This window comes from Semicossyphus pulcher, unplaced genomic scaffold (assembly GCF_022749685.1).
Source record: "Semicossyphus pulcher isolate SPU_LCO1_2020_fin unplaced genomic scaffold, fSemPul1.0.p SCAF_25, whole genome shotgun sequence".
Taxonomy (NCBI): domain Eukaryota; kingdom Metazoa; phylum Chordata; class Actinopteri; order Labriformes; family Labridae; genus Semicossyphus; species Semicossyphus pulcher.
The window spans coordinates 9872235-9884541 of NW_027211699.1; the positions used below are offsets into that span (position 1 = coordinate 9872235).

At 42.2% G+C, this 12307-nt stretch overlaps 1 protein-coding gene across 11 annotated transcripts in view; it reads right to left on the reverse strand.

The window, feature by feature from the left end:
* Positions 1–12307, reverse strand: part of LOC138604300 (RNA binding protein fox-1 homolog 3-like) — a 420599-nt gene that overhangs the window by 6874 nt on the left and 401418 nt on the right. For 10 of the 11 annotated variants that reach the window (XM_069676202.1, XM_069676203.1, XM_069676197.1 and 7 more), the window contains 3 exons: positions 11239–11297; positions 7273–7351; positions 547–5151 (listed from right to left, as the gene is read on the reverse strand). In XM_069676202.1, the coding sequence (XP_069532303.1) occupies positions 5107–5151; positions 7273–7351; positions 11239–11297 (183 nt within the window). In that variant the 3' untranslated portion in view covers positions 547–5106. Of the gene's footprint in view, positions 1–546; positions 5152–7272; positions 7352–11238; positions 11298–12307 lie in introns of those variants that run through there. The other variant, XM_069676201.1, reaches the window with a different exon arrangement.

Here is a 12307-nt window from a genome sequence, read left to right on the forward strand (position 1 = left end):
TACAAATGCTAAATATATAACGAAAGTTACGTGATGAAGCTAGCTAGCCAACTGGCTACCTGTTGCTAGGAGACAGGAGCCATGTTTGGTGATGCAAACAGGAAATCCTCCGGAGACCAGACTGTCTCATTTCAGTCCCGCCTTAGCGTCTACACAAGCTACAAATAACTCGTCCTCCGTAGGCCGCGTCCTTCGAAGGATGCAGCCCCCGAATCGAGACACAGCTAAGGTGTTGTCCTGCCACTAACTTCTGCTACAATAATAAAAGCTTACATTTTGTCCTGCAGCATTTTGTTTTCTGTGTTTGCAACATTTTTCTTTGCTTCTTTGAGTTTTCAAACTGGAAAGGTTGCTTTTTATGTTTTCATGTCCCATTGGATTGACCTCTCATGGCCACCATAGCAATAGCCCCTTTCACAACTCTCAGTATGGCTGGACACCACGAGGATGGAGTGAGAAAGTGTTGTAAAAAAAATAAGGCGCACATGTCCCCAAAAATAAATGTGAAACAAAAAAAGCCCAAAACATCCATGTGTGAAACAGACATAATGTTCTTGTAACTGCTTTATTCTGACACTCAAAACAATCAGAGTACTTATATGTCACATACTGACAACAGAAAGAATCCATGAAGAAAGAAAGGGGCATGATAAATACTTTAACCTATGAAATTAATCCAAAGTAAATTACTTTACACCTTTCAGACAATATATTCTCAATATAGAAAGTACATACAGTTCAAGAACAAGTTGAGCTGAATTGAAAACACAGATAACCCCACTTCATATAGGAATACATATAAAACAGTTACTGAGAGGATTGCGATATAGTGTGTGTCTATACATTTAAATGTATTTACAGGTACTGTCACTTTTTTTGCTTGGTTCTCTTTTGTACAAATCTTTTCGGTGGTTTAATAAATGCACCTGCCAGCTTATCAGGGCTTATTGAATACTTGTATTAAATATAAATGATGGATAAAGACTATTTTCTGTAAACATTTCTCAATACAACTATTACGAACTAACAAATGTTTGGATCAAATAGAGGTCTGGTTGCATATTAAGCTGGTTATGGAATACAACAAAAGCAAACAAATCAAATATCAAAGTGTTTCTTTTATAAATTCACATTTAAATTACGTTTGACTCACTGTTAGCATAATTAAACGGCTCAGACCTCCACAATACCAGAGTTATTTACATGTTATGCCTTTAAGCCTTGATAAGCTGACACTGAAACAGTAAATGCTAATCTTTAACTTCTTCTGTAAACTCGAGACACACCTGTGCAGACTGATCGGAGCAGCTCTCCAACCTGTCCCTGTAACAACATGACGCTAGAGAAGGTAAAAAGCTTTAGTGTGTTATGTGCATCGGCTAACATCGCTCCACTACCTTTGATTTAAGTCATTTCTACATATATGTTGAGCAGTTAACCAGCAGGTCTTTTAACATCCATTAAAACGATTTGTTTTGCAGGTTTTGAAAATAAATAAATGAGAGGTCGTCAGAAAATATATGATTAATATACTGTGTAATAAGTCAAAGGAAATTAGTACGACTGTGCAGAATGTACGGTTCAATAGTGTCATAGACTGTATAAAAAGATGGCCGACATGACAGCTCCCTAAAAGTGAAGCCAAACCCTCTCTATCGCCCCCTGCTGACTGGCTGCAGTATATCTCATAAAGCCCGCCTCCTCCATGTTAACAGATGGGACATGAGTCAAACTATAAAATCAAAATACACGTCAAACTTGGTTTCTGTCATTATAGTTAGTTCTTATCATGCTGATTTATGTCCAAGTGTTCATTTTTCTGACAAGTTTACTTTTAATTAGTTATTCGATGCTATAAAAAGGGGGTGTGGCCTCATGATTGACAGCTCTGTTGACAAATGGGGCTCCTGCAGTGTTCTGTTCCCGAGTAGCAGAGTAGAGGAGGAACGGCGAGAGGAGACGTAACTAACACTAATACTACAGTCATTGAACTTTCCATAAGCGTGAATATCTGCTTCAGACCGACACAAGAAGCTGTTAAACACGCCGACGTGTGCGATCCTCGCTGTTAATCTAAGTGTGTGTTTTGGTTACGAAAGATGCGTCGTCCATCTTTATATACAGTCATTGGGTTATGTGCTAAGACATTCACTGCTAGAGGTAAAAATAGATGTCTAGTATGTCGAATGTTGCAAAGACTAATACAGTCTAATGCAGCTCCTACTATTCTGATTGCATGAAGTTCACTAATCTGTATAATAACAGGTTTACTAAAATTAGATTAAAGAAGCACAATATCTCGCCTTGGTTACAGTGTCAAATGTTGCATCGTAACCCCTGTGTCGTGATACGTAACGTATCGCCAGATTCATGCAATAATCAGCCCTTCTGCAGTGTGTGTTTGTTCTGCTCAGATATCAGTGTAGGAGAAGAAATGTGTAAAACCTAAAAAGTCAAAGTAGTTATTATTTTTCCTTTTTTTCTTGCCGCTAATTTATTTTGTATTTAACCTGTCGACATGTTATTACAGGGACGTAGCGTGAAGTCATGTAAAACAACAGTGTCAGCAAACTGCATTCACTTCCTCTCTCTGTCCCTCCCTCACACACACACACACACACACACACGCACACACACACTCTAATGCATATATATATAGCACGTAGGCACACACATTCAGATCAGAAAACAAACAATAATCTATTTCATTGCAGCCTCGCTCACTGAAAGTGGTCACTAACTGAACGCCCACGCGTGTTCTCTGCTGCAGAACAAAACCACTCCTCCTGTTTGAACTGATAAAAATAACACTCAAAGTTCGACTCATATAAAACCCCAGATGTTGCGTACGTACGAGCATATAAAAGGAAGAACAATGTTTTTTTTTTATCCACATAAAGATTTTCTTTGACTTATGAGATTAATTTTCTTTTCTGATATACAACATGACTCTATATCATTTAACATCTCGACTAAACATAACTAGCTGTATATGAGCCTTTTATAAATATGTTACATCTTGTAAAGTCTTGAAAAAAAAACAAATAAAGTGCAACAAACAGACTTTTTTTTTGAGACCACAAACACTTGTGTGAGTACATATAAATTAAATATAATTTGCAATAGCTTAAGAGTCCATAGCTGCACTGAAATCAGCTCGTTGTAGCTACACACAGATTTTCTTTTCATCCACCTCACGTAGCACAAAGTTGTAATAGAAGCCACTGCTGCACTCTGCACACATTTACATGATGTCTCCTCCCTCCTGGGTGCTTTTATATAACATCTTACTGTACTTGTGTGTGTGTGTGTGTGTGTGTGTATATAGTTGAAATGTTTTATACAGTATATGTCTACATATATATAATACATTAGCTTTAATAAGAACAACAGTACAGTCGTATTTTATCGTCCTCTCATGGGGTCTCTGCTTAAATGAAAATCAGCTCTTCTGGAGAGCCGTGTTGCAAAGAGGACAAAAACCTGCTGGTTGTGTTAGAGATGAAACTATCCTGCCTGCTGAGAAGTGAATAGCACTGTATTCTAGTTTGTGAGTTTCAGTTAGCTTATCCTGAGGTAAAACATTTTGTGCAATGCTTAAAAAAGAGACCGGTGACTGGTTAGCAGAAACAGCCCTCTGTCAGGTTCACCCATCTCAGTGCTGTGTCGTTACAGTGTGTGTGTGTGTTAACGTGGAACATGTGGAGTGTTTATCTGCCATGGTGTATTAGTGAGGGAATGCAACCGTGTCTCCTGCAAATTCAATTCACATGCAACTATTTGCATTTAGCAAATACATTAAGAGAAACCCCTGCACGCTGTCGTGCAACCTTTTGATCTGGTAACTTCTTTTACAGAACCTGAAGAGTGAAACAACTGTTCTTTTGTTCTACCAACAATCCAATCGGTTTCTAATGACGAATCAGTTCATTGACGTGTTGCACTAATCCAACCTTTCTACAAGTTGCAGTCGTTGTTAGCTTTTTGTCTAATTAAAAACACCTTATGCATGTATCATTTTTGCATTGACTTTGTGTTGTCAGGCCACAAGAAAACTTTGCATCGCCTTTGGTGTGTCCACACCTTTAAACCATGTCATGCACAGGCCTTTCTGAGATTTTTGCAATCAAAATATGGTCCTGTGATGTTTGTAAAACGTCACTGCTAACGTAGAATGAGGTAAGATGTGAGCCCTGGCTGCTGGTGGTAAAGACAAGACTCCATCCTAATATATACCTTTCGCTTTACTTGTATGAAACACTAGAAAAGAGTTTGTTCCTGAACGTAACCCGGCCAACGTGACCTTTTCCCCTTAAACATCACCGCCATTGCAGAATAGTTGCATTCAAACAGATTTGCAGGAGACGGGGCTGGAACACGAGCAGTGTGAGTCCAAGACAGAAATCTGACCTTTATGACCCTTTTACTCTGCATGCTGTCATACAACATAGTACAGCTGTTAAGGCTCCACTGCAAGTGCACAACAGTAGGACACTCCAACGTTTAAAGGAAAACAAAAGCAGTCAGAGCAGTGCTGTCTTTGAGCTAAGAATCACCAAGGCATGTGTCGGCGCGTGGACTGCACCTTTATTTCTGCAGGTTTAAAGGAAGAGAGCAGACAGAAAGCAGTTCATTGGGATGGATTATTTACCAGTACAAACCTGATCAGACCTGGTATGTTTTTGTCATGTCATAAAAAAATGCCCCGTTATATTCTTAGTCAGATGACAGCGGCTGCAAACACACACCTCTGAGCATGCATCATGCGTGCTGCAGTAGGCTCACATTGGTTATGGTGACACAGCACCCAGAAACAGCAATCAAGATAATGCACATGTGCATAAAACTTTCCAAAAGAAAAGCACAAAATGAATACAAAACAAGAGCAGACCAATGATGACATCAAATAGGTTGTTGTAGAAATATCGGCTTGAGAGGGTGTCGGGGGAGGGGGGGCTCAGGATGGGACCTGGAAGCTTTTAGTTTGATTTAGCTCTCCACCAAGGACCGGCTTGTTTTGTGTTTGGGTTTTTTTTTTAGATTGTTTTTTTATTTGTTTGTTTGTTGGGGTAATGTCTCTGTCTTTTCTCGCTTTTTTCTTTTCTTTTAGTAGGGAGTGAAGCGACTGTACCCTCCTCTGTATAGGCTAGCCTGCAACATCAAAGATGAAAAAGTACCAATCAGTATTCAGGTGACAGCTTTAGTCCGTTTCTCTTTCTCCACAAATTTCCTTCCTTCAGTTATTTTACAGGTTTACATAGTGGAATAACGGTTTGCACATCGTGGACTGATACTTTGATATATTTCAGCCAATAACAGGAGTGTGTGTTAGGATCAGGGTCAGCAGGAGTTTAGGTGGATTTGTAGACTTGGAGTTTAATTGGTGCAGATGTTTTTTAGCAGCAAAAAGAGCTTTTTGTTAAAAAACAAAGGCGTCCATATTTCCTTTAATTAACTGCATCAAGAAATAAATTAAAACATACTGTGCTTTGTGCTTTTTTTCCCTTCAGGAAACCGTTTCTTTTGAGGCTGTAACAATATCAGAGATTCAACTAAAGCAGAATAAGTTCAGAGAGGTTTAATCACAGCTCCTTTTCATGTCTAGCGGAGGTGTCTGCACCTTTCTGGAGGGGGCGAACCACCACAGGATATTAGCCCTTAGATTTAGCACCATGCTCAAGATATCTAGGGCAGACACACATAATAAAGCATGCAAGTGGGCCTATGCATGCACACCTGCACATGCACACACACACACACACACACAGTCCTCCTCTCATCTTTCAGTGGCTCTGCTGCAATTAGGAATTCAAACTCCAAAGGCTACTGAATGTCTTCAAAGGCTAATTTTGCCTAATTTCGGGGAGCCCTCTTGCTCGTAAGAAACTTTCATCCATACGAGACGCTTCTGTATGCTGGAAGTGAGCAAAGAGAATTTCCAACCTCAGAGGAACTAATTATTGTATAGCTTTTAAATGCAAAAATGACTCCTCGCTGCTGGAGAACCATTAATCAAATATGATTAAAGAATTAGGAACCAAACTGGTCTTCTCTCTTTAACTTGCGAGTTTATTGGATGTCGTCCTGAGAGCAGCCCTGCTCCCACTGGCCTCGCCATTTGTTCAACACCACACGAACACGCACACACACGCACACACACCCTCTGGAGTCTGTGTTAGCTCCCTGAGCTCCCAACACACACAACATTAGCTCTGATATTTTTAGGGGCCAAATCCTGTCTTGTACTTTGATCGAGAGGACGAGCAAAGTGTCAGAGAAATGGAAGGAAATTTGGAGGAAAAAGAAGAAAGTATAAAAAACATTCAAGCACATTTTTAATTAAGTAAATGAAGAGGAAAAAGAAATGTCTTAATTAATGAAAGCTTTTAGCTAGCAGCTGCACCGGGGAACTGTACGCTTTATGTTGTTGAAAAATCGCATGCATGCCGGAATGGTAAATTTGAGTCATTTCTCAAGCAGAGAGCACGCCTTGCATCAAGCTTGTGGGCAGGAGGAGGGAGGGCGAGACAACTCCCTCCCTTGGTCTTGCTCTCTCTTTTATGTCCCACGGCACACTGCTGCATGCGTTTGAAGGTCCTTAATCTCGAGGTTTTGGCCTGTGAGCCCGGTCCCATCCCCTCATCATCGTAAAAACAAAAACCAACAGAGAAACTCTCTCCGTCTTAAAAAAAGATGCTCTTTTATTTATTCACTTTTTCATCTTTGATGTTACAGTAGCTGCAAAAGCTAGCTAAAAACAGACATTAACAATTCAACTCCATCCCTTCAAGTTTGGTTTGTCTGAATGGGGGAAAAATAAAGATGATCCAACTCACTCACGACGAGTTAAGGGATGTAGAATGAACAGAAAGCTTTTGGAAATGTTATGTAAGATGCAAAGTTTGTGTTAAAAAGACACTGCAGTAATCACTCATTCTCATTTCAGGAGGAACTCACATGAATATTTCATGAGGGTGAGCGAGCATGGCATCACATAAGTTTGGTGCACTAAATGTTTGAGCCAATTTTCACATGCCGAGTGTTTTACAGTTCTGCTCAGCTCCACTAGGGCGTGCCAGAGAGTGTGACAAAAGCTTAATCAATTAATGAATAGATACATAAATAAAAACCAGTGACTGCTGCAGCCTCTGGTCTTTACTTTTGGAGTCGTGTGTGTGTGTGTGTGTGTGTGTAGGTGTGTGTGTGCGTGTGTGAGCTGGCTCGTGTTGTGAGGTTGCAGGCAGAAACAGGGGGGCAGTTTCACACACTCACCATAGTCCCCACACTGTATGTGGCAGCAGGGCCAATCGTGTGGTGGTAGGGGTCTGCCGTTGCATAGACTCTGCCATAGCTGCACAACAGGAGGCACAGAGAGAACACAGTCATTGATCTATCATTGACAAGGAGAGCAGAACATTTATGCATGCTTGTTTAATGCTTCAGCCCTCAAGTCAACTCTTTCAAGTCTCTAACACAATCAATTATTTCCCTCCCCGGCCTCCTGGGCTTCCTACATCATACAAGGTGGTTCAAAAAGGGGAGTTCAAAGGTTGGTGAATTATACTTGTCTTTTCATTGTCATCTTGATTGGCTGGAAGGAATGGGTAATGAGCACAGAGAGAGAAAGACGGGTGCAGAGAGGGAACACAGTGGGTGCTGGAGGGCTTGGTCTCTCACCCTGTTCTTGTTTACCCAGGCTGCACACTGAGCTCACGCCCCCTGTCTTTTCATTGTTGCTGGTTTGGAACTAATCCTTCCAATTTCCTTCTGAGACAGGACAAGATGTGTCTGCCTTATTTATTTATTTATTCGACTTCACATATTCCTCTATTTACTTTCATTTTTTTTGCTCAATGCTCGCTTGCAAATGAGGGTCTGCACGGAGCAGATAAGGCACACCCAGCCAAGGACTGAGGGCACCGAATCAACCAGGAATAAAAAAAAGAAGTGGAGAGAGAGAGGGAGAAATTCTCCTAAAGGAGACAACAAGACATGCATGGCTCTCGCATGAGCTACATTGAGTTATATAAGATCTAAATACGGCTCGGCCCCATTTAAGTCCGGCAGAACCCAAGGTCAGTGAGCAGGACGTGAAATGGGAAAGGGCTGCCTCGGCTCCTTGGGGAGGAGGTCGGTGCCATGAGATGGTCAGGGGAAGTCTCCCTGGTCCTCTTATCTTCTGTGAGCACCGAACCCCACAGGCCCTCTAAGGCTAATATATCTACAAAATGACTCTCACCAAAGTGGCACTGCTGACGACCGGCAGGTCAAACCACCCTGTGCAATGTCACAGAGCCTCCACAGAGCTGATTGGACGTGGGCAGGGTCTCTGCAATGTGACTGGCTCCCAGTGTTGGCCGAGTTATTGGGAAAGTGTGGTGAGCTTAGCAACCAGTTACTAAATGAAGCTTCACGACAAGTCAATGCTATCATCGTGGTATTTTCATAAAGACCACTCTGTGCCAATGTTAGCATCTAACTACATACATGTCAAGCAAATAATTTGTCTAGCCACCAAACTGGTTTCGTAGAGACTTGTTTTTTTTACGCCTGACGGCGACGCAGCAGAAAGGAGTATACTTCACTGGCAATGGGAACAGAGACAATCAACCTATAAGCGGGTTTTCCCGGGTCTAAAAAGTTGCGTCAACGTGCTAATTTCGGTGGGAAAGAGGTATTAGATTCATTTTATGCCAACATTGAAACACGAGCTAGCTTAAACAGCTGGCTAGCTGCTGTTTGCAGACTGCACTGATGGTGAGCTTTGGCTGGTTTGGCTGGTTGCGTTGGTTGATTCATGAAACAGTGACGCTTCCAGCTCACAACAGAGACATGTAGTTAAAATACTAACGTTGCTATTTCCCCGCACCGCTGCCTCCTCACAGGCCGCTTTAATGCACCAGCCTCACTGGATTGAACTCTGTTTAGTTACTCAAAGGGCTTTGGTAATGCAGCCTGTGAGCCTTTCAGATAATACATGTTTTATATTTTGCAGCGGTTTCACACGCCTTTCACAGGGCTGGTGACCTCTTTTTATGATTGGCTGACTGCTCCGCGTCTAAGTCTGATAAGGTATTGCTGAGACAATACCGACAAACCCCTATTGATCCAATGGGCATGACCGCTTATTCAAAAGGAAACAAACAGACAAAGCAAAACAAACAACTTGGGGGCGAATTACATTAAATCTCGGGGAAAAGTATAGGCAAGAGAAACAGGAATTAAATCACTCGGAGAGAGAAAAAAGCTGCTGTCCAATTTCTGCTCTCGCCGAGCACGGCTGCTCATAATTCGAGCCGCGGCGAGGCCTGATAAATCTTACATTATCGATATGATCTTCAGGCTCTCAGGCAGGGTGTACGTTATCACAAGTGACATGCTCAATCCTTCCCAGATTAGATTCCCAAACCAGCCCACATCCCCGGCTGACAACGGCTTTCAGGGGCCGAAATGAATCAGCGCCGCCTCCTCAAACGGAGCACACCTGAACCAGAGTGACATCACTCAGAAGTGATAGAGTCCCTGCCGGTCCATCTCTCCCTCTCCTCTCTCTCTCTCCCTCCCGCCCCTTCCGCAGACCTGAGGCCATTCATAAATACCGCAGTGATATACCCACTCTCCCATCACAAGCAGAGAGTCACGACATATATCACTGCTTTTCTCATCCAGTCCAACAAGGTTAGTTCTTTTTTTCCTGCGTTCTTTAGCTCCAAGCTAAAAAAGAATATGGCGGTTTGCTTAATAGATAAGATAAGTGAAGAGCAAGAAAAAGTCCTGAAACCTGCTGAAAGTCGAGACCTTCCTGACGAGGCAGCCCCACAATCCTCACATCCTCCATCAACCAATGGCCGACACTCATTCTGTCATGTGTTTTGATTTGCACTCGTCTTCCTTCCTCATGTTTGAATACTTCAGTCTTTTCTATTTGGCAGCCCGCAGGATAAACTTTAGATCAAAGTCCATATTGATTCATATTATTGTTGATCATTTAATTATGAACTACACAACTCTGTGTCTCTTTTGCTTCTTGCCTAACACAAGGTCTGCCCACTTAAAGGAGAAGAAGCTGTTTGGATTTAAAATGTTTTCTGTGCTATGAAACCGAATCCTTGATTTAAAATCATATTGTTTATAATTCATGGAAAGAAACACAAATGAGACAGAAACCAAAGTAGATTAATATAATGTTGTATTTCAGGCCTTTGATACCACTGTGGTTCTATCCTGATTCATGCACTTACAAAATCTATAAGATCCCGGACGGGGTGACGCTACGCATATTATTATGTGTAACCTATGGCAACCACCATCGTAATTTTGGCAAACTCACTACTGACTACTAACGTTAACGTTACTACTGATTACTGCATTTCAAGCTAGCTAAGTTTCAACAAGCTGCCGCTAAACGATGGCAGAGACGTGTTTTGTTTTCTCGACAGAGAGGGCAGTTGGAAATGTGCACAGTGGGCGGGGCCTATGCAGATTCAGGAATGTTTAATGAGGGAGGAGGAGGAGTTGCCTCGGGAGGATTTTTAGGTAATATCTTGCAGAAAAACATATCAGACACAATTTAATATTTCAAGCAGAGCATCTTAGAGGGTCATTCCTGTGGGGTTTTTTTTTGCATAATTTGGGTTGCAATTGACCAAGAGGTCCAAAAGTCTGGTTGTTACTCTTAATGTCTAACAACATTGCAGAAGAGAGCAAGAAACAGACGTTGCATCGCTCTCTTCAAAGTCACCTGACTCCATTTGCAAAAACAGCAATTTCCCCTCGGAGAACAAGCGTATCTGCCACTGCCTCCATCGTTTAGTTTTTTTGTGGTATCGTGTTGCAGAAATATTGTTTTGCATCCAAACTCACCATTTCAAACACTTTAGTAAGAAAATAACAAAAACAAAGTAAGCGATCAAGCAAATGATGGACGAGCAACGACGTAAACTTAACAGGGTCTGTTGGCCTTTAAAGAGAGAAATGTAACAGATGTGACGGTTTAAAAAGTGTGTCACTCAAAAAGGTGTTTTTCTGTCGGGACCCTTTCCTCAATTTAGTTGAAACATTTTGTACCTGTTAGTCATTTACACTCCTTTTTAAAAAGTTTAAAAATCCCAGAACTCCCCTTTAACACATTCTGATGACAGTTGTTGTGCATAATGCATGGGCACATGAAGAGTCATTTCTGCTTCTCAGTGCAGCCGACTTTCTACAAAGATGCAAACGTAATAGGAGGTAACTCACCTGTCACTGTAAGCAGCGGTGGTGGTGGGCTGGGCAAATCTGTATGCTGCATAGCCACCCTGTAAGAATACCACAGTGTTAATCAGTGATGAAGCTCAACCTGCACAGAAAGGTTACATCTGAGGCGCACAGACAACAATGCACACACAGAGCTTTAAATTGCCTTAATAGTTAAATGTCACTGCACAGTATGTTGATCATCAGCCTGCACTCCCAAACTGGAGGTTCCCTTTCAGACACCAGAGGGTGCTGTTTGATATATGGAGCATTAGGCGAGCGGTGGCAACCGGGGAATGACTGATGTTCTGAGAGGCTTATCCAAGTAGCAGCAACAGCAGAACAGAGGCCGTGTGAGCCAACTCCCCAAATTCAAGCCATTTTTAGATTGAGGAGGTTCTTCTGCTTCATTATTGAAGACACCCTTTTTCCTTTTACACGACCCCCCTGGCTCACAAATGAAGTAAGAAGGCAGAAGACGGTCGGACCATTGGGGAGTCAGGACCGCTGTATTCATTTGCCAGAGTGGGGAAGGAATTAAAGACCTCATTCTGGAGTGCTGCTATTACTCTCTTTGAAAAATGAAGCTGTTCTCCCACTGTTTTTCTATTAGTGCCAGTGGAGTGTGTGCCCATCTGCGTCCATACGTCGGATAGGTGGCTTTTAATAATGCATGTTTTCATTCATTTTTAAACTCAGGGGGGGGATGACGTCCAATGGAGAGGCAACGGCGCGATGCTCTCGGCTGTGGCTGCACATGAAATCAGGTCAGGGGCCACAGCGATTGAATCGCACTCGCCCAATTCCCCTTAAGGTTTTCCACAGAGACAGGAAGTCAGGCAGATGACTTCCTGTGGGACAGCCATGCCTTGGGACTGCGCTGATTACAGCAACAGCCCGAACAAACACAGGCCAATAAATCACTCTCCCACATTGTCAAATCGTGCACACAACAGTGCAGCACATTTGTTATTTTGTCATGAGGAGTGTGTGTTTGTGCATTCATGTATGTGTGCGCTCATGTGTGTTTCTATATGAGAGTGCATGCATGCATATGTATTAGCACACGCAA